The sequence below is a fragment of the Lepidochelys olivacea genome, assembly GCF_965140295.1.
Source record: "Lepidochelys olivacea isolate rLepOli2 genome assembly, chromosome: 8".
NCBI classification, from domain to species: domain Eukaryota; kingdom Metazoa; phylum Chordata; order Testudines; family Cheloniidae; genus Lepidochelys; species Lepidochelys olivacea.
The window spans coordinates 18,406,240-18,429,457 of NC_140418.1; the positions used below are offsets into that span (position 1 = coordinate 18,406,240).

Consider the following 23,218-nt stretch of genomic DNA (forward strand, 5'->3'; position numbering starts at 1 on the left):
CCAGCCCCCCGCCCCCTTCCGCAACCCCGTCCCCGGTGTGGTCTGCTTAGTCCTGAATAATGCTGTATCTGCAGAGCCATTAACTTTTGGGAGGACTGTTCCTCCTTTCCTTTTAAAGTGCGGTGGCAATGATCTGCTACTGCCAGCAATTTGTCCATGGTTTCAGTCTCCCATCCCACATGTTATTCGTTTTAACATGCTGCCTGTGGCAGGGAGAAGACCATCAACAAATGCATGTGCCAAGGCCCCCTGCCCATTTACATCGGGCTCTTGTATTCCTGAATGTTGTAGGAAAATATCAGTTAGCCGGGACCTATAGTCACCTGGGCTTTCTCCTTGCCCTTGCTTACAGCAATGTATTGCTGTCCAGTTTGTTTTAGGAGACCACACTTTGGGAATGGCTTGATGCATGCGCTTCCAAAGAGCCATACACCGGTCTCTGTATGCCAAATCTGGGCCAGTACTTTTTATGGTTGAGTGGCGTGCCTCAGCTGGCCAGTCTGCGGCAGCCAACCATTTTTCATAATAACTGGCAGGAGCTAACAGTTTACACAGTTGGAGGAGATCTGTCTCAGAGGGTTCATAGGTTTCACAGATTAACAGAAACTCCTCAGCAAATTTGACAGAGTTTTCCTGTGGTTTGGGAAAACTTTTAACTATAGATAAAAGTTCCGTACAAGTCCAGGGCTTATAATCCCATATGGACTCACTTTCTCCCATTTTAAGGACTCGTAAGGGTGCCACAACAGTTTGATCAGAGTCTCTCATTAACCTCCCATCAGGTTCTCTTTTCCAAGAAGAGATGTCAAGAGAATCTTTGCAATCTGCTTTGGATTTCTTCTTCATAACATTTTGCAGAGCTGCGAGGCCAATGAGGGTATCTTCTTCACTTTCATTATCTGTAGTCACTGAAGAGTTTTTCTTTTCTGATTTCTTATTTGCGCAGGAGTATGGTGGGGGTTGGGTTTGATCCGGATCATTGCACAGGACTGGGCAAAGGGGAGCGCTCAGACTAGTGGTGGGAGAGACTGCATCCAATTGAACTGTTAGTTTTTTGATAGAATTTTTAAGAGAGGTGAGTTTTGACTCAGTCCATCTATGATTTGCCTCTTCCCACCACTGCATGAAGCAGTCTACTTCTCCTCTCTCCAATTTGGTTTTTGGGAGGACGAGTTTGCTTTTTAAAGCGTCCACTCGATCCTTGTCCCAAGAACCTAACAGTGGCCACTGTAATTTGGGGTTCTCTAGAGCTAATTTGGACCATTTTTCAAGAAACCTACAAGAGTCCGGACCCCTCCTAAAATACATAAAATAAGCTGGAGTTCCCTTAGGGAACTGTTCTACCTTAGACTTCTGATTACCCATCCAGGAGGACTTCACACAGCAGTCACACAAGAAGGAAATTCGGGCTCAGCAGAGCGGTACCCAGTGCAACACACAGAAAGGAGCCCACAGGCTACTGCCTCAACTGCCCTTGCTTTCACACCAGGGGTTATACCCAAGGCGTGGTGTGGCTGCAGCTGTGCAGATTCCACTTATTCAGACCGTGGGGATGGGGATCCCTTGGTCAGCCAGTCTCCGGACAGAGATGGCTCCCAGATTCACACACACACCACGGGGAAGACGGATAGACACAAAGACAAGACAGTCCTCAAACCGGTTAAAGCACAAAAATAATAATTACCTGAGACGTCTGATTCCAGAAGCTGGATCCAAGGACCCCTACCCGAACAGAGTGGGAACCAACAAGTTCAATGGCGTAGACTGCGCTGCTGCTGTGTACCTTTCTGTCTTGTGGAGGATCGCTTGGACTAAGCGTCCAGGCGCCGGCTGCCACGATCGTCCTGCAAGGTAGTCAGGGATCACACAGCCTCAGTGAAGCCGCTTGCCATCTCGGTGGAACCTCCAAATTGTCAAAGTTTGACTCAGACTCACAATTTATCAGACCACTCTGTTTTATTAGCAAAGCTGCTCTGCTAATACATTTAGAAGTGAGCCCCCCGAGTGGGGCTTGTGTCTCTTAATTTATACAGTTTTTGGAGAACAAGTTACAGAGAAGTTACAGACAAAAGAAGAAAAAAGATTTTAGTCACCACCCTTCGAGATCCCTGAGACCAGTCACATATCTTCAATTACCTGCCTCCTTTAACAATCTCCTTTAACAGCTTCCAGTTAAAGTTCACACCTTCCATTCTGATGCCTGCTTCTTAGACGTGCTGGCTCTATCTTAATTGCTTCTCCATTCAAAAGCTAACTGTCCCTACATGTGCTCCCTCAGATACTTTGTAACATGTTTTGGCATGCTCGCTCATATACAATATATCCAGCATGTCCCCTTATACAATGCTATACTTATACAATGTTATACTTCCACAATGTATAAGGGGGAGTCGCATTTAGAGGCTTGCTATATGAAAGGGGTCACCAGCACAAAAGTCTGTGAACCCCTGATATCATGTATATGCTCCAGCTCTGGAGAAATGATGCAGCCTGGATTTTTTCAGGAAGGCATATAGTTTAGGGCAGATGTTTAGAACGCTTTACTCAAAATAGCAGTAATTGTAAATGCAAATGACCGCCTGGCATGGCTTAAGAGGAATAATTGGCCATTTGCCTGTGCAAATGGTGCACAGTTGAATACACATTTTTGTGCCTGCTCCAGAGCGTGCATTTTTCAAAAACTATGGCCCTTGGAATTTGGAACGAAATAATTTTATTGTAAATTTGGAGAAAGTTGCAAGGGGTAACCTGTGTCATGTGAAGCATGTCCTATTGATTTGTTAGTCTGATGATAAGATGGATACAGATTGAGTCTTCAATTGATTCAGTTTAGCAGATGAGTGACTTCCAACCAAGTATCTCTAGATCTCCATAAGCTAGGCAGGCAAAGATTCTTCATTTATTGTAGTGTAGGATTCAGTCATTCTGATGGCTGTGGTTTAGAATGTATTTACGCTTCTTCTAGTTCCCTTGCTCATGTTAGTGCTTTCAGATCAGCTGCTCAATGCTAAGAGTCAGGCTACGTCTACACTACTGCAGTAAGGCGACCTACACTACCCAACTCCAGCTACATGAATAACGTAGCTGGAGTTGACATACCTTAGGTCAAGTTATCACGGGGTCTACACCGTGGGGGGATCGACAGGAGAAATTCTCCCGTTTGGTCAGGGATCAAGTACAGGGGTCAACTGAAGAGTGATGTGCTGTCAATTTGGTGGGGCTTTACTAGACCCGCTAAATTGACCACTAGTGGATCGATCTCAGTGTCGATCCCGGCTGTAGTGTAGACCTGCCCTCAGTGTTATCCAGCTGTGATGTCTGTAGCTACCAGAATAACAACTGCAGTCAAGACTGGGAATGCATTTCATGGAAACAAATGCAAAGAAACAAATAAATGTCTGGACAGAAGCAGTCAGGCTGAGGAAAATGTAATTGTTTATTTGCAGGTTCAAAAATACGACAAGTGAATTAAGATCAGGAAACTAGCCATCAGACTCTCTAGACAGATACTTTATGTGCACATGACGCTTGAAGCATCAGAAGTGTTGCCATATAGATAATGTAGGAGTTCAGCAAATAAGTTTTGTTGTGCTGCATGTGCAAAGTGAGTGGCTTTCCAGTCTAATTGAATGGCTCTCCATTCTAATGCAGGTGTAGAAACTCCAGGATCTGCTCAAATGCAAACCCCAAAGAAGAATGATGACGTCTGTCTTTTGACAATATTAAGAAAACAGCCTGTCATGTTGGTGGCGGGGCGGTGGTTCAGAAAGAATGGGAAGAAATTACTTAAAATAAGTAGTCTTGATTGATTGGTTAGTACCTGAATGAAAAAGATCTTTGCCCTAAGGCTTCCTCACTATCACCAACCTACACCAGATGTTAGCTGACTAGCTTGATTGCTGTCCAACTTGTTTAAATCAATGCAATTTGTACATTTCATGGTTTTCATGAGACATTTCTCAACCATTACCTGCCACTGCCGTGGGCAAACAACGTTTCAGATGACCCTAATAACAGTTGAACCATTAGTTTTGTGACTGTGCCTTGTGCGTAAATAGCTTTCATCTATCCGCAAAGCAAATATTCTTATGGTAGAGCACTCAGCCTCTATTATTATTTTGTAACAGAAAATGGACATTAATTTGGCATTGGCAGTACCATTTCATGCGGCTTTTCCTCATGTTCATCTGAACAATGCCTTAGAAATGACTTTTTTCCATTGATGTATTAGGTTAGTGACCTTTATTGGACTGCTTTCCGGTGATGGACGTTACTGTAGTTGCGCTGTACTGGCATTAACTCAATGTATTTTCTTGACAGTGTGCTAATCTCTTACACAGCATGACTATTTAAGAAGGGAGGCTATCTGTATATATTATAGTGAACTGGCTAGTGTGTAGCTCTGAGTAGATAATTGACAATAAAACAAGGGATCATCGTCTCCTTTTCGCGATTTCCTGGAATGTATTCAATATCCAAAAGTATTCAAGAATTTTATTATATTTGTACATTTATTTTAATTCATTGCTTGATTGCAATCAATGACCTGTGACTGTTTGACTATTGCTTTGTTGGTCAGTTGTGATTTCTCACATAATCCACGTGCTATTCTTTCTCTTCCTTGATTGGAGGAATGCATAAGAACTTCCAGCACAAATAATCATGTGCTACTTTAAAATTAATTTCCCACTAATATGCACGCATGCTGCGACAAATTTGCTTTCTTTGAAAAGTCATTGCAGTGATACTTGCTTGCATAATATGAAGTGAACGCACCTTTTTTTGGATGGAATCAGATCTGCCCAGCTAGGTTTATGAGTTTTAAACTGTTAGCAGCTAATGGAGATCTAGAGCTCCATTTTTTCCAAGTATGAAATATAAAAAAACATAAAATGAAATAAAAAAAAATCTCATCCCACAGCAGGGCTCCTGCTGCAAGAATTGTGACCTGGTTCACATAGGGTTGTCAACTTTCTAATTGCACAAAACCAAACACCCTTTGACCCTTCTCAGAGGCCTTGACCCCCACTCATTCTATCTCCCCTCCCCCCCATTGCTCACTTTCAGTGGGCTGGGGCAGGGGTTTGGGGTGCGGGAGGGAGGTGAGAGCTCTGGCTGGGGGTGCAGACTGTAGGATGGGGCCATAAATGAGGGGTTTGAAGTGTGGGAGCAGGCTCAGAGCTGGGTCAGGGTGTTGGGATGCAGGCACAGGGGGATCAGGGCACAGGCTCCAGCCGGGCAGCGCTTACCTCAGGCAGCTCCCGGTTGGCGGTGCAGTGGAGCTAAGGCAAGCTCCCTGCCTGCCCCAACTCCACACAGCTCCCAGAAGAGGCCAGCATGTCCCTGCGGACCCTAGGTGGAGAGGTCAGAGGGCTCTGTGCACTGCCCGCTCCTGCAAGCACTGCCCCCGCCCCCCAGCTCCTATTGGCTGTGGTTCCTGGCCAATGGGAGCTGCAGAGCTGGTGCTGGGGGCGGGGGCAGCACACAGAGCTTCCCTGAACAGCCCTCTGCCTAGGGTCCGCAGGGACATTCTGGATAACTGGAAACCCTAGGTGCACATGGTTGCAATACTACTCACTCAAATTTGGCCCAGCAGCCTCTCCATCATGACAGCCCATGCGCCAGGTCACAATTTGCAGAGTAGGGAGCCAGGCCCAGCTCATCAGGACAGGAGCTGCCACTAGGAGGTGAGTGGAAGGCAGACTCACTCTGCAATCCACCCCTCTCAGGCCCTCCCACTCCACAGAAGCAGGACCTGACCCCTTCCCCTGCTCCCCAGATGGATAGAATGAAATAACATGAAATTCATGACAAATAAAATTATAAAGAATTTCCTGGGTCTCTAGAGATCCCCCTCCAGGTCACGTTCCAATGGTCATTGTGAAGTTCCAGATAGTCATGGTGTCAAGCAGCAAATTCTAGAGGGCCACAGGTTGGTTATGGTATAAGCCTCTCTCCAGGCACTATCAAAGCCTCATAAGAGTTTTTTGGCACTACCAATACTTTCATCTATTGAAATCAGATCAAATCAGGCTCCTGGAAACTAGAGTGGGGGGGACTGCAAGTAGCAAGCAAAAGAGACAAGTCAGATGGACAATTTCGCTCTGTTCTCTTCAGTCATCTTTGTGGGCTGGCACTTCATTAATAGCCTGCACTAGCTAGGTCCTATTCTTGTAGCCTGATGATTTTTCCAGCAATAATGAACCAGCGTTCCGTTGAGGAGGAAAAGACACTTTCTTTGAATGTATACTATAAAGCCCTTGAGTAGTATATGCCCAGCATACCCTTTGCGATATGTCTATATCAGATACAAATCATATGAGCTACCACTGGCAGCTTTAGGCACTGCTGAGCTAGCTCAGTGCCGTGTATGACTGGGCCCTGAATATCAGCCTCCTAGCATTTTCTGTTGTATCAAATCAGGAAATTTCTCCTTTCAGGCATGTGCTTTGGTTTGGCTTCCGTCTACAAACCCTGTTCAATATGCCATAGCAAATATTGTCCTTGCACAAACAGAGGGAGTGAACATGAAGGAGAGATTCTTTTTGATTCATTCATTGTTTAATGAAAAAGCTGGTTCTTCTGGTTGTTCTCCTACCTGGACTGGCCGAGGATGGGGCTAAGGTTTTAATCTTATTTTACAGTTGTGTTTTACGTGAATACTGTTTTTTGATCTAAAGCATAATGAAGCTACATCTATACTCCCCACATTAAAGAGTAGACCAGGAGATGTTTGCTAGGGTTGCCACTTTTAAAATGCTGATAACCAGACCCCCAAGGCCCCGCCTACTTCTCCGCTTCTTCCCCTCAAGGTACCCCCATCGCTCGCTCCTCTCCCCCATCCCTCTCCTCGTCGCTTGATGGATTGTGTCAAGGAGTCTGCCTGCAGAAAGGCGGCAGCCCTGGATGAGCAGGGGCTGGCACCTTCCTCCAGCCCCACAGAAAGCGGACTTTTGGTTCAGGTGCCATTTAGGGTTGCCAGGTCCCCTTTTCAAACAGCCTTTCCAGTTGAAAACTGGGAACCTGGCAACCTTAACTGGCACCTGGATGCAGAAGCTAAATCCTGAAAAAGGTGCTTGATATATTTATGAATTTGGCCTTATGAGAGTTCAGGCCCTCAGAGGCCCAGCCCAGAAATATGCACTGCATCATACATGCCAATATAAGGCCTGCTTCTCCACTGCATTGTATTTCATGTTGACATTAAAGGCCTAGTGCAACCCCCCCCCCATGAAGTCAATAGGGGTTCATCTAATAGGGTTGCCAGGTGTTCGGTTTTCGACCAGAACACCTAGTCAAAAAAGGACCCTGGTGGTTCTGGTCAGCACAGCTGACCAGGCTGTTAAAAGTCCGGTTGGCATGTCTGGCTCCTAGACAAGGGGCAGCCAGGGAGGCTCCGCATGCTGGCCCCACCTGCAGGCACTGCCCTGAGTGCTGCCTGTTCAGCTACAGCCAATGGGAGCTGAGGAGGCGGCACCTGTGGGTGGGGGCAGCGTGTGGAGCTCTCTGGCCATGCCTCTGCCTAGGAGCTGGAGGAACATGTCGCTGCTTCCTGGAAGCTGCCTGACATCAGTGCTACCCCAAACCCCCTTCTGTGCCCCAACTGCCTGCCCCAGCCCTGAGTCGCTCCCGCACCCAAACCCCCTCCCACACACTGAACCCCTCCTTTCTGGCCCTACCCTGGAGCCCACCCCCCCCCGCCAGCCCACAGCCTGTACCCCCTCCAACACGCAACACCCTGCCCCAGCCTGGAGCCCACTCCTACACTCCGAACCCCTTGGCCCCATCCCCCAGCCTGGCACCCCAAACTCCTCATCCCCGGCCCCACCCCAGAGCCTGCAACCCCAGCCAGAGCCCTCACCCTCACCCCCTCCCGCACCCCTACCCCAGCGAAAATGAGTGAGGGTGGGGTAAAGCAAGTGACAGAGGGAGGAGGGATGGAGTGAGCAAGGGCAGGGGAGAGACAGGGGTGGAGGCAGGGTGGCGGGGCCATGATGTTCGGTTTTCTGTAATTAGAAAGTTGGCAAAACGAACATCTATACTTCAATAAAAGACCTGCGGCATAGATGTGGCTGGCCTGGGTCAGCTGACTTGGGCTTGCAGGGCTTGGGCTAAAAATTGCAGTGTAGACATTTGCATTTGGGCTGCAAAGGATGTGGCGGCTCAGATCTCAAGCTCCAGCCTAAGCCCAGATGTCTACACTGCAATTTTTACCCTGCAGCCTGAGCCCCATCAGCCTGTTGTGGGCTCTGAGACTCAGTACTAAGGATTTTTTTATTGGAGTGCAGATGTACCCTGGAAGTCTTCCCACTGATTTCAGGGTGTTGGATCAGGCTCCGTGCAATGAGCAGAAGTGGGGTGTTTTGCATTCACTTTGCACACGTGTAAATTGTAACATGAAGTGCAAAGCAGTGGAGAATCAGGCCTATAAATACTAGAATTGTGATCCAAAAGAAATTAATGCTGGACCACCTTTTGAACCATTTACTCTGTCCTAACTCAGTTAGAAATCTCAATAGGCCAAAGCCTGTCCTAATTTATGATCTAAGCAACCCCCTTGACTTCAAACAACATGAAAGTCAGGGCAGAATTTGCCCCATTAACATCAATGAGAATTTTGTCACAATAAGGACTAAGTGAAAACTGAGTCAGCACCTGCAGGTTTAGCCTGGTGTATTTAAGAGCAGATTGGCTTGTAAAAACAAAAAAAAAAAGAATTTTTGTTAAGATGATGTGAAGGTTGCTGATGTACAACAGTGCCTTCCCACAGTACCCTTCTGGAACTTGAGACTTCAAACCTCTAACCTCAAATGTTAGTAAAACAGGAGCTATGCAGTTAAGAGTTCCCCCGTATGTCCCTTAAAATAACTTACAGCAAGTCCCCCAACACCCAAATTAGAAAATCAGGACATGCACAGCCAAGGTAATGCTTTCTGTGCAACAATCCAGACAACCTTCTCTTCCCTTGGAGGGATGGCACAAAGAACCTGCAAAGCTAGAGCACCGTATCTTTCCATAAGAAATACTGTTATTTTGTGTGTGTCCAACAGAGCTCCTGCCAGAGGTAATGCAACACCGAATTCCCCAAGTATTGTTGCACACATAGATGTCATGTAGCCATATGGTGGCATCCCAAAGAGGGACAGAGTTAAGGTTGCCTGGGTATGGTTTATGAGAAATAAAGATGTAAAGAACAACAAAGGAAAGGCAAGTTAAGCCTAAATTCTGCTTCCAACGAATGAGTCTAATGCATTGTCTGCATGGTTTGAGTCTTACAGAGACAAAGGAAAAATGAGACTGTTCAGGGCCTTGCTCAGTCCTCTGTCTAGCTGAAGCTACAAAAAGGGCCTCTTGTTGGAGGACACCATTCACTACATCACATGTTCCACAAGCAAATTGCCCTTCTTGGAAATGGTTTATATACTGAAGAGCCATCTGAAGCCTTTGACTTGTGGAAATCTGGTGTCTGGATTCTGGAGTTCATGTACATTTTAGTATATTAAGATCATTCAGTCAAGAGGAAGGTAGATGTGCCTGTTTTGAATAACATTTAATTGACTGTATAAGTCATGCCCTGTGTATTCTCTAATTACATGACCCTGTTTAAATCCTTCATCTAGACCAGCAGAGTATTAGCAGATGGACTATCCAGGACTCAGGAGTTTGTTGTAATGCTTTATCACATAATGAAAATTGTCCTCATGAACAGTGGGGGAGGTTTAGATTGGATATTAGGAAAAACTTTTTCACTAAGAGGGTGGTGAAACACTGGAATGCGTTACCTAGGGAGGTGGTAGAATCTCCTTCCTTAGAGGTTTTTAAGGTCAGGCTTGACAAAGCCCTGGCTGGGATGATTTAACTGGGAATTGGTCCTGCTTCGAGCAGGGGGTTGGACTAGATGACCTTCTAGGGTCCCTTCCAACCCTGATATTCTATGATTCTATGAGGGTGAACTTTTCATGCATGTGATTCACTGTGAACAGCAGTCTAGTGATGTCACACCTCCTTTCCTCCTTCCACTTTTTTGCAGTACCAAGTTTATTTCTCTGACAACTAGAGGGAAAAAAACTGTTGAAAGACACAGGCATATGCAATACAGCTGTCTTCCTTTCCCATGCTTGTTCTGTTGTATCCATTTCTAGTGTACAAGTGTATAGAGCCTTCACATCAGTGAATTCAGAACAGATGACTTTTTGCTTTCAGGGCCGGAAAATAGGGAATAATTGATTATCCGTTTACAGATCAGATCAGCTTTTCAGAATTAAATGGGCACAGTTTCTGCAATAACAGCACATAGCTTTTGCATAGTGCTTTTTCCATCTGTAGATTCCAAAGCACTTCACAAAGGAGGTCAGTATCATTAGCTCCATTTTACAGATAGGGAAACTGAGACTCAGAGTGGTGCAGTGATTTGCCCATGCTCAGCCAGTAGCAGAGCCAGGATTTCATCCCAGGTATCCTCAGTCCTAGGCTAGGGCTCTGTCTTGTGATTGCTTTGGCACACTTCTTCAATTAAGCCTGTACTATTTCCTGATCATGCATGTGTCCTGCTCCAATCTAATCTAAGGTCTTCATCACTGTAGTTTACAGACACTCTTTTCTCAACCTATGTATTATATATATATTTTTAACATTAGCTTTAATAAAATTTTTATATCCGACTGTCTCCAAGTATTGAACATTGGAAATAACAATAATCTCTCTTCCTACCCTGACTGTGCAGAAATAACTTGATTACATAATGAGGTTACGTGGGTGGGGGGGAATTTATTAAGGGAAAAATCTTCATAGAAGAAATGATTTTTATATTTAGTTCTCAAAATAAGTAGGCAAGTGGTCATACTTACTATTCACAGGATCTAGTTCCATAGCCTAGATCTAGCTCCAGCTCCTGTTGTCCAAGGCTATGCCTACACTGCAAATGTGGGTGCGATTGTAGCTCATGTTGATGCACCCTGTTAATCTAGGTAGCGTGACTAAAAATAGCAGTGAGGACATAGCAGCATGGGCGCCAGATGTACAAGCCTACTTGCTCCCATACTCACATTGGTAGCCTGTGCTGCCAATTCCTCACTGCTATTGTCAGTGAGCTAGCTCGATTAAAGCAACGGTGGGTATGTCCGCATGAGTTGCGAATTATACCCCGGGTGACAGTATGACCTCTGGTGTGTGTGCTCTACTGTTCCAGCTGGACTGATTATTCCAATGCAGTGAGCCCACCTTAGTTTGGGCTCACTTTTAATCAACACCCACATCCTGAATCACACAGACTATAGAGCCCAGGTGTAATGTGCTCAACGTGGCTAACAATACATTCTGCAGTAGGTGAAGTTTTCATTTGATTTTTAAGATGAGCCTCAAGAAGATGGCACTGCAGGTCATGAAGTATATAAAACAATACTGTAGAACCTTCATGGTAAAACCATGTCCATTTCTGTAATATTTGACTTGCACTTGTATAGTGTTAAAATCACCCAATCAAATTTCATTTTGATTTCTGAATGTATTAAAATACCACAGAGAACTTAAAATTGCCCATTTCTTGAGAACTGAAGAATCCAATGCCATGTGAAGGATCACGAATTCTGGAATTGTTCTTGGTGACTGTATCTGACTCCATTAGTGAGGCACCCAGATACTTAGCATGTCTTGTCACATTAATCATGTAGAGTCAATCAAGTTGTAGTGCATTAGCAACAGAGAGACGGGAAACCTGAACCTCCTTCAATCATCAGCAGTCTTTACAGGGCAGGGTAATACACTACAAGCCTTCCCCTTATCACCATTATGATCATCTGAATGTTGATTTCAATAGTTTTATTGGCAGGATGAGGTCCACAAGTGCTGCCAAAGCTGACATCAAAACAATCATTTAGGTGGAGTATTTCATCACTAAAGCTTCAGACTCCCTTTACAATATTATTGGTTTGTATTTCTTTAACTTTTGTTGTAGTGTTCCATCAGAGTAACATGCAGGAGGAGACACACTGTGTTTGTATTGCATATAAAATCCCTTATAAATAAAACAGGAATATATTTATAGCAATAGTAATACTTTGAACTTATTCACAGACTTTCATTGTGAGGATCTAAAATGATTTTTAAAAACGTGGGCAACTCTTTTTAATCCCCTATTTTACAGAAGGGGAACTGAAGCACATAGAAGTGTAATGTGCAGGTTCACACAGTAACTCATGGGCTTGGTCAGTAGTACCCAATGACTGGAAGATAGCTAATGTTTAATATAGCCAATATTTAAGAAGGGATCTAGAGATGATCCTGGGAATTACAGACCGGTAAGTCTAACATCAGTGTCGGACAAATTAGTTGAGACAATAGTAAAGAATAAAATTGTTAGACACATAGAAAAACAAATTGTTGCACAAAAGTCAACGTGGTTTCTGTAAAGGGAGATTGTATCTTACTAATCTATTAGAGTTCTTTGAGGAGGTCAACAAACATGTGGACAAGGGGGATCCAGTGAACATAGTGTACTTAGATTTCCAGAAAGCCTTTGACAAGGTCCCTCACCAAAGGCTCTTATGTAAATTAAGTTGTCATGGGATAAGACGGAAGATTCTTTCATGGATTGAGAACTGGTTAAAAGACAGGGAACAAAGGGTAGGAATAAATGGTAAATTTTCAGAATGGAGAGGGGTAACTAGTGGTTTTCCCCAAGGGTCAGTCCTAGGACCAATCCTATTCAACTTATTCATAAATTAACAGTGTGGTGGCAAAGTTTGCAGATGATACTAAACTGCTCAAGATAGTTAAGACCAAAGCAGACTGTGAAGAACTTCAAAATGATCTCACAAAACTAAGTGGTTGGGCAACAAAAGGACAAATGAAATTTAATGTGCATAAATGTACAGTAATGCACATTGGAAAAAATAACCCCAACTATACATACAATATGATGGGGGCTAATTTAGCTACAGCTAATCAGGAGAAAGATCTTGGGAGTCATCGTGGATAGTTCTCTGCAGACATCCATGCAGTGTGCAGCAGCAGTCAAAAAAAGCAAATGGGATGTTAGGAATCATTAAAAAAAGGATAGAGAATAAGACAGAGAATCTCTTATTGCCCTTATATAAATCCCTGGTACGCCCACATCTTGAATACTGCATATAGATGTGGTCCCCTCATCTAAAAAAAGATACACTGGCATTAGAAAAGGTTCAGAAAAGGGCAACTAAAATGATTAGGGGTTTGGAACAGGTCCCATATGAGGAGAGATTAAAGAGGCTAGGACTTTTCACCTTGGAAAAGAGGAGACAAGGGGGGATATGATAGAGGTATATAAAATCATGAGTGGTGTGGAGGAAGTGAATAAGGAAATGTTATTTACTTGTTCCCATAAAAACTAGGGGCCACAAAATGAAATTAATAGGTAGAGGTTTAAAACAAATAAAAGAAAGTTCTTCTTCACTCAGCACACAGTCAACCTGTGGAACTCTTTGCCTGAGGAGGTTGTGAAGGCTAGGACTATAACAGGGTTTAAAAGAGAACTGGATAAATTCATGGAGGTTAAGTCCATTAATGGTTATTAGCCAGGATGGGTAAGGAATGGTGTCCCTAGCCTCTGTTTGTCAGAGGGTGGAGATGGATGGCAGGGAAAGACCACTTGATCCTTACCTATTAGGTTCACTCCCTCTAGGGCACCAGGCATTGGCCACTGTCGGTAGACAGGATACTGGGCTAGATGGACCTTTGGTCTGACCCAGTGTGGCCATTCTTATGTTCTTAGGAGTAGAACCCAGGTCTCAGGACTCCCAGTTCTATTGCTCTAACCACTAAAAAATGTTGTCTCCTTATGACACAAACATAGTGGTCTGTTGTTTTCTTAAAATCTTCTAAACATTATTGTGCATTTGTCCCTAGAAACAGGCCTGACTCTGAAGTAAAACACATGATCATCATTGAATCACATTAGAGGTCACAGATCCCTATAGTCACAGGCTGTGGCAAATTTGTATTGTAGAATCAATATATTTTTTACAATCAAAGCCTGTGCTGAGCCTCTAATATTAGAGACAGCCTCCATGAAATATTACATTGATTACACTGAAGAAGTTGAGAACAAAATAATAAACCCCCACTGGGAGAACTAGGTTTATTTATTAGAATGAGTGTCTTCAATACAATAAAATCCAAGTTTCATCCCTTAAAACACTATTATAAATACCATAAAAATGCATTTCACCTCCCGTCAACCAAGCTGCAATGGCTCATGCTATACTAAGCCCTGAATAAAGGGGAATGCCAATTGTTTTCCTTCTTATCTCGCTGTATTAAGTACTTGTCTAACTCCAGAGATGGGATTATGATGGGGTCTGAATCATCTCCCACTAATAAAATCCAATATAAAATTTTGGCATCTCTGTTGTTCAGAGAGGGTAGGCTGCAAGGTTAAGAATAATAGACCTTGTCACTTCACATAGCCTTGTTATTAGAGATATTTAGTGGTGAGGCTGAGCTGTAGGGGTAACCGGTAGGATGCGATGATGTTGCTTCCTGCATCAGCGAGCACAATATTGATTGTAAGCTGTCATCCCTTGTGCATGCTTTGTGGTATTCCAATAGTTTCAAACAGACCACAGTGCATCAGGCGAGTGTCTCACACGCTGTGTTAACCAACACTGCTATAAAAGCTTGGTTACCATCCTTTAATACATCTCTAGAACATCCTGCCACCTCTTCTCTGGTTACAGCAAGCACATGTGGCTCTTCACACTGGAGCATCAAGGGCTAAATAAAATAATGCAGGGTGCAAATCCTTCACTGGTTGTTTTAGGACTTTCTGCAGGCCAAGTATCAGTATCTCCCATTGTAGAGTTGCTGGTACTCAGCACATCTCAGGGTCAGGCCAATAGTTTTGTGCATTGATCCTGGTTTCTGTAAACGGCCATAAACAAAAACTATGCCCAGAGAAATGCCCATATAACTCGGGAAATGTTTGCTGTATGAGAGAACAGGAGAGGCAAATTCAGCTGTTAACAGGTAGTGCAGGAAAACAAGCCAGAAAGCTGTACGTTTCACCGTGCACCCATTGTATTTATAATTGTAGTGGTACGGGCTGCTCATGGTGGGCATGACAGACATTGCCTGGTTGCATGCTACTGTAAATAGGTTCAGAGCATGTGCTCACTCGTCACTTTCACCTGTGCCTTTTCTGAAGTTGCCAGTCTCCACTGACTTGTACTTTAGGGCTTCTCCAAAAATTGCCATTCACCAGTTAGGTTGGGGCTGTACTGATCCTCACAGAGAGCCATGAGCATAGTTACTTTTCCTTCATAGGCAGAAACGTTGATAAGTCCTATGGCATGACCGTTGTGGCTGTGGAATTTCATCACAGAGGGGGTGGGTAGGGGTGTGTGTGTGTGTGTGTGTGTGTGTGTGTGTGTGTGTGTGTGTGTGTGTGTGTGTGTGTGTGTGTGTGTGTGTGTGTGTGTGTGTGTGTGTGTGTGAGAGAGAGAGAGAGAGAGAGAGAGAGAGAGAATAGGGACAATATAAAATACTTGGGTCCAATTCTTCTCTCACTCCATATGAGCAACTACCATTGATTTCAATGGGTACTACAGCACATCGGTGAATCAGGCCCCAGTAATTACCAGACCCTTTTGAAAGTGTGGTTGTACATGTTTCGAGGAGTTTTAGGAGCCTCAGTTGGAGCCACATGCTGGCAGTCAATAAACTCTCTGTCTTTCAGCAATACGCCTCTCTTGGGTGCTTACTAACAGTTAACAAGAATGCCAAGGCAGAAGCAGACTCATAGGGAGCTTGATATGATCAAGTTGTTCGGTCAAATCTTCTTGAGGATAGCTTGTTTTTCCGTGTTCACCTCGTTCCCTAGCTGGTCCTGAAGTCTACAGGTGTGATTAGGCTGTAAGGGATGGCTTTCCCCACTGATATGCCATCTTGGTTTAGGATTCCCTGGATCCTAGAGGGAGCAATCTAAGCAGGGCTGCTGTATTTAGCACCACTGTACTTGTGGTGCAGCTGCCCTGCCTACCCCTCTTCTTGCAGCCAGTAGGCGTAAGGGAATTTGGTGGTAGTGGGGGGAGAGGCACTGTTTCCATAAATGCACTTCCATTGAGGTTGTGGTGCCATGCCTTGACTCCATCCATCATCACATCCCTTCTGCTCTCTCTGAGCTCAGTGTATATGGGCCACCTCTGCTATATGGCTGCCACATTAGCTTAGCTATTTGCACTGGATGCAACTGGAGATCCACACCAACTGGGTCACCACACTGCTCAGTACTGTTGTGGATCACATCCACGCAGTAGCTCAACCCCTTGTGTCACTGGCAGGATTAAGCCTGTAATATCGACCTGGGATAGAGTCCAACCAGCAAACTGGAGGTGAAAGGCTCTATTTCCCACTACCACTCTCCGAGCCACCCTGCCACCCGAATTACCCACACAGTCACTAAGACAGGAGGATTTATTAGGTCCTTCTGTCATGCCTAGCAGCACTTCCAACAGCATGATCAGAGACTGGCAGACAGCTGATTTTGAGTCTCCCCAGGAACAATCCTGGCATTAAAAGTTTAAGCTCATGCAGCATTTAGAAACCACACCAATCAGTGAAACCACACCAAAACACATTTGAGACAATTTTACTTCTGATGCCAGAGTGCAGGCTCTCTTTACAGGATTTTTTTTTTAAAAAGATGTTTACTTTTGCTATTGTTTTAATCATTTCATTTTAAAAAACAGGTTACTCCAGAAAGCCATTTTTTGTAATAAATTTGTAAGCCAGCATAATTTTTTTCCCTTGTAATCATTCCTTTAACCAAGGCAAACTTATCTGTTCCTGTCCTGAGAAGTCTCATGAACAGCTGACAGGCTATTAAGTAGTGAAATAATAATTAGAAGCTTGGTTCCAAGTACTTCAACAGTGACTTCCTCCTGCCCCAGAGATATTAAGTGAAGGTCCCCAGTAGCTGTGCAGTTTGTGAAATTTCCTTATGGTATTTATGTCCATTGAGTAAGTGGCAGTCTTTCTTGTAAGGTATAGGACTTGGTAAGTCTTGAAGGACATGCTGGAAATCCAACTCATGCCTTACAAGAGAGTCTTTTAAAGGGTATGCTTTGCCTTTAAAAATTCTAGTAAATTTCATTGCAACAAACACAGCTGTTGTCTCTTTTGCACATTGTTCACAAGCCACAAGAATGCACAGCACACTGAATAAAATTTCAGTTTTATATTGTACAATTGCTCAGATAAAGAAGGGACCTAAGTAATTCTTAGGGGCAGCCTTGCCATGCAAAGAGGAAGAGCTCTTATTTTTACCATTATACCACAGAACCATGGACACCCTCTCTTCAAAGCAGTTAGGTGCAGACAGCAGTATGTGGTGGTGGTTGTATTTTTTTCCCCACAATGTCGTAAATTAGCAACTTAGAATTTGTCATTCAAATATAAATAAATAAATAATAATAAAAAAAATTAAGAGCGAGATTCAGTCATGACATGCAAGAGATTAAAACAGAACTATTAAAAATGACCAAAGCAAAACACAGGAAATGCAGACAAAAAGCCCAGATTCATTTTGGTTTGCAATAGTTGCATTTTGGAAGCATTAATTATAAAGGTATGTCATATACCAAAAAAAGGCACCACAGTATCTACAGAGCCAAATCCTTAAGAGTTTCTGTGGGATGCAAAGAAGGAAGGTAGCATCCTTGATTAGAGTGTACAGTTGATCTTTCCCTCCTACCTCCTCCTCCCCCCCAACTTTAAACCTGTCCATTGCAAATTTGATCTTTCCATTTTATGTTTGGTTTCGCTGTCTCCGTGGCGGGGCAGGGAGGGGAGAAGGGGGAGGGAAGAAATGAGGGAGAAAAAAAAAGATAAATTTAAGAAAACATTGGCAAGGGCAACATCATTCTGCAAGTGGAATATCTCAAATGATACTAAAAGAACCCTGGGATTACTTAATTAGAAACAACACATACACCCCCCCCCCTTCTTTTCTGACCTTAGTTGAATTTTTAAATACCATACTACAGTATTAACCTCAATTTAAACCAGCAGATGTCTAGAACCAAACAACACTAGGAACCACCAAAGAGTACTGGATGTAATAAAAGTATCAGAAATCCAAGCCAGCTATTGAAGGGATCATTACATCTGTTAGCTCTCAACTCTTAAAAAAAAAAAATAAACAAAACCATGATACCAGTATCTACTGGGTTTGCCAACCCGTTGCTTTAAGGTGAGTGGGAGGCAGGGGATATTGGAATCTGTTTGCATGCCTCTACACATTATCTGCAGAGGAATAATTAAACAAATGAACAGGGAGGAGGGAAAAGAAAAGAAACATTTTAAAACTTGTGTTTACTAATATTCTGTACATGAGATTCCTAAAGAATAACTTGTCCTCCTAGTTAACCTTGTCCTGGAATATATACAGATTATTTGTTGCGGCCACTGCAATGATATTTTCTGAAGGATGCCAAGCTGTATGCAAGATCTTTTTGCTGAAGTCCAGACTGTCCACGCTAATTTCGTCTTTCCTCCGTTTGCCCCCAACGCACACTTTGCGGGGCTTGAGTATGGCCCGGGGTTTGCTGTTTTCCCTAGAGGCCTCCAGGGTTACGTCACGCTTGGTGTTGCGGTCAAACATTCTGAAAAAATTGTTGTAGGAACCGGTCATTATGACACTGTGAAGCAAGTGGAAAGAACAGATGAGAGTTAATTATGCCATACAAGGATGGCACAGCAGCTAGAGTTTAGGGCCTCTCAAGCTTCTATGTCTTACTCTCCCTTCCCCAATCTTGAGGCATCAGATCAGATTCACTATCCTTCTGGACAATAAGGGCATGGTGAGAGACAATGTCACTCCTGAATTAGCCATAGTGGTTTGTGATAGACTGACCTCAAGATGGCAACCTTCCTCCTTCCCCAAGGGCTAGGAATGACTTTGGTAACTTTCCTTTGAGTTCTTGGTTTTTTCCCCATGCCTCTATATTTATTGGGCTTGGATGACTGAGAACTCTATTGATAAAGGCTATTCTCGCAGGACTTCCAACCAGCCAGAATCAGCAAGTTCTGGAGAACTCCATTCCCTTTATCAGACCAGAGATCTTTGGATATATTTGAATAAGCCCACACATCTCATCAAGTCTTTTCTCTGTACTTATTCAAAGAAAATTCCCATGGAAATCCATGAGTTTTTCCGAAGTACAGACTGAATAAGAATCTCATAATTCGACATGAGTTTTTTCTGACCTGTACTCTGAATTTCACCCATCATTAAAGGCAAAAACCCCCAACCTTTTAAACTACTGATGGGGCAAGGAGGCATTATTTGGAACCAACTTAGATATGGGATTTGGGTTCAAGGCTCAATTAAGGCTGGGTTTATGTTTTGAGGGTGCTGAATTTGCACAAGAATTTGGTGCACAAATGCAGAAATCGTACAAGATTTCAGGTAATCGTACGTGATTTCTGCCACCTTGAATGGTGTGACTAATGTGAGAATTTCTGCAATTTTGGACCAAACTGTATCGTCATCTTCTTCAGCCAAAATCTCCACATGAACAACTGGTCTCCTGAGATTTCAGCCACATCGAAACCAGAACCAGAAGGTTTGGATGATGTGGTACCAAAACTTCAGGCATAGATTCAGATTACAAGGATTTGCATCTGACAGCACCTCCCCACTTCCAATAATGCCTGAAATTTTGAGGAGTTTAACATGCGGTTCTGGGTTAGGCCAATCTCTGTTTCTATCCATATATTTATGAAAAGAACTCCAAACTGTGCACCAAACATTCATGTCACCCACAAAGAGGTCAGTGAAAGAACTATAGAGCAGAAGGGAGAGAAGAGCCAATAGTATGATGTACATGCTGGTTGTGGTTAAGGTTGCATTACATTTTGCACTTAACATAGGAATTCAACTTCTCTGCTGTGTAAGAAAAATAAAGCATATCCTCCCAAACTGACAGCACATTTTGAGCGCAGAATGAATAATACAATGGGTGGTTTGGGGAACCGTCAGAGAAAAATCCCTTCTTATAATTCATGATGATGCGTCTCACCTGTCAGACCCATTCCACACACATTCAAATTTATCGAAGATGCAGTCATTCTCATAGAGCGAGCACAGCTTGCTTCGGAGGTAATCGTGTACCTAACAGCAAAGACACAAGGCAGCGGAATGAAAACAAGACCAGGCTCTATCAGAACTTCCACAAAGCATGAAGTCCAAAACTCATCAAAAAGCATAGCCAGTTTGTCAGCATTGTACCTTCAACATCTACTCACTGCTTGTTACTTCTGCATTTCACCTATATAGCCCAGCGCCTTACAAATGTGAGGTTTGTTCCCGCTGTAGTACTTACTAATACATCCTCAAACAAAGGCATTGATGGATATATTGACTGGTTCACTGTGTTCTCTGAATGCAGCCAATGAAGTGAGCTGTAACTCACAAAAGCTTATGCTCAAATAAATTTGTTAGTCTCTAAGGTGCCACAAGTACTCCTTTTCTTTTTGCAGATACAGACTAACATGGCTGCTACTCTGAAACCTGTGTTCTCTAAATGGAGTTGGACAGAGTGTTTAAGTGTGTTCAGTTGTATATGCACTTTCAATCATTTTACAGTCTAGCCTATGAAAAATGAATGTTACCATTTCAAAGATGGCTCAAGTCCCCAGTGGGCTGAAGTACAGTGACAGATCTGTGTTAAGGGACCCAGCATTGGAATGGTATCGGGTGCTGCGGGTCTGGATTAAGGAAGGTCTCGTGGGGCACTTTGCCCAACACCTGTCCAAAATATACCTGAAAATCAATTCCTCACCTTCACCAAACTAGTTTCACCAATCTATCCAAATCATAAAAGGAAAAAAATCAGAAGGTTATAATTTATCAAGTCACTCAAGCTCATATTTTATAGATATGCTCCCATTGAAATCACAGGCAAAACTTCTGTGGGAGCAGGGGCAAGTTCTTATACTTTGTATGTTTACCCTAACCCTTTCTATCACGAACTTGTGCACCCATCAATGAAAGGTGAAATCTGGTGCTTTCCCATTTATTCCGAATCCCTACAACTGTTCCTATTTAGTTTTAAATGTCTCTTGTCCCATCAGCCTTGAAGATGAAATACCTGGTATGTCTCAATAGGCCTGTTCTCCATGTTCAGGTCCCATACTTTGACGGTGAGATAGTCCCTGGTCATGATATACCTTCCACTGTGACTGAATTTAACATCAGAAATTGAGGAGATGATCTCAGAAAAAAATGATCTGTTACTTGGGTCTTCAGGCTCTTCAAAAACTGCAGAACAAAAGAAAAACAGCAACATAAAACATGCTGTAAGTTGAATCCATATGATCTTAGAGGAAGACTGGTCATGCAACAATGGCACACTGGGGCCCCAAATCAGGAAAGCATGTGATTAACTTATTTGAGGTCGGGAAGGAATTTTCCTCCAGGGCAGATTGGAAGAGGCCCTGGAGGTTTTTCGCCTTCCTCTGTAGCATGGGGCACGGGTCACTTGCTGGAGGATTCTCTGCTCCTTGAAGTCTTTAAACCACGATTTGAGGACTTCAATAGCTCAGACAGAGGTGAGAGGTTTTTTGCAGGAGTGGTGGGTGAAATTCTGTGGCCTGTGTTGTGCAGGAGGTCAGACTAGATGATCATAATGGTCCCTTCTGACCTAAATATCTATGAATTATGCAAATTAAGTGCTTTCCTGAATCAGGGCCTGGGCTAGCATGGTCAGTTGGAATGTTCTAATGTGTCTGCTTGGACAGTATTTAGTGGCAAATCAGTGACTGTACCTGTATAGAAAGGACCGTAACAAAAGGATAGGAACGTAGGAATTGCCATTCTACATCAGACCCGAGGTTCATCTAACCCAGCAATCTGACAGTGGCCAGCACCTGGTGCTTCACAGAAAGGTGCAAGAAATCCCATAACAGACATTTATTTCATGAACCAGCCCACAGGGTAAGTTTCTTCTGATATCTGTATCTGAATGTGCAACATTAAAATAATCAAGAGAAAGAAGGGAAATTTGAGCCAAACTCAGTTTTGTTCCTACTTTTTCCTAAGAACCCTTCAGCATTTGAGCCTGATCCTTCATGGTGCCGGGGGCCCTAAACTCACATTGATGCAAGTGTCAGTGCGACACAAAAATCTTGCATATTAAGCTCTTTTTTGGGGTGAAACTTCATTTTTTTCCCTTGAGTTCCACCTCTTTACATCATGATAAGGAAAACCTGGCATTGGTGTTCTGAGATCTTAGAGTGAGACATTTTCAGCACAAAGGTCTAGCACCAAAATGCAATGACCAGTGAGACTGTCATGCTTTCTCACCATTTAATTTTGTCTGACAGTTTTAAACTATACAGTACAATCTTTAGTTGCATTTCATCATTCATGTGCAAGGCACCCTACAGTGCTATTCAGAGAGTCATTATAAATCATGCACTATAAAATATTAATTTCCTAAATTAAAATGCAGCACTACAAAATGAGGCGTCACTTTGACTGCACAGCTGGAATGAATCCAAAAGGTGGAGAACACGAGTTGTAGGGCCAAAATTGACTCTGCTATAAGCAGATGCAACTCGATTGGAGTCAGTGGACTTGCATCCCCATTTATACTGGGTCTGGATTTGACATAAAGTAGACAAAATGCCCATATTTGAAGGATTTTACCCTGCATCGTTGAAGCTACCTCACCTTTAATAAGAGCAATGAGCAAGGAGGACCATAGGAAATCAATATATCAACAATGTAACACTAGCCCAAAACCATAAAGCCTTACAGATCATTCCTGCACCCTGAAAATCAAAGTGATGAGCAACTTGAAGTCAATGTACAATTTCATAGCTACTGCAAGCATACAATCTTGTAACTCCCTGAATACATCACAATTTGAGCAGCTTACAAAGGAGACCAATGAAGTTCAGCAATTTGGGGCCCATTTATAAAATCATATTTCTGAATGCCATCAGCAGGACGTGTCTCTCTCAAAACCACCTGAACTGGTGGTCCTCGTCACATATGGACCCTTGTTGGTGGCATCAACAGAGGCTGAGGACTGAGTGGGCCATCTATCAGGTCTGATCCATCTCTGTAGATGGTCACTACGAGTTAGAGTTGAGGCAGGGTGGCATCGTGGAAGTTTGTATTGCTGCTGCACAGGCTACCCTTGTGCTGTGGTTGGAGAGAGGACTCCAGTCTCCATCC

General features: G+C 43.4%; 1 protein-coding gene across 3 annotated transcripts in view; it reads right to left on the minus strand.

Annotated features, from left to right (window-relative positions):
* Window positions 1-14,085: 14,085 nt before the first annotated feature.
* Window positions 14,086-23,218, minus strand: part of PPP2R2B (protein phosphatase 2 regulatory subunit Bbeta) — a 258,060-nt gene continuing 248,927 nt past the window's right edge. For all 3 annotated transcript variants that reach the window (XM_084637730.1, XM_084637731.1, XM_084637732.1), the window contains 3 exons: window positions 21,126-21,295; window positions 20,055-20,146; window positions 14,086-18,671 (listed from right to left, as the gene is read on the minus strand). In XM_084637730.1, the coding sequence (XP_084493856.1) occupies window positions 18,392-18,671; window positions 20,055-20,146; window positions 21,126-21,295 (542 nt within the window). In that variant the 3' untranslated portion in view covers window positions 14,086-18,391. The remainder of the gene's footprint in view (window positions 18,672-20,054; window positions 20,147-21,125; window positions 21,296-23,218) is intronic.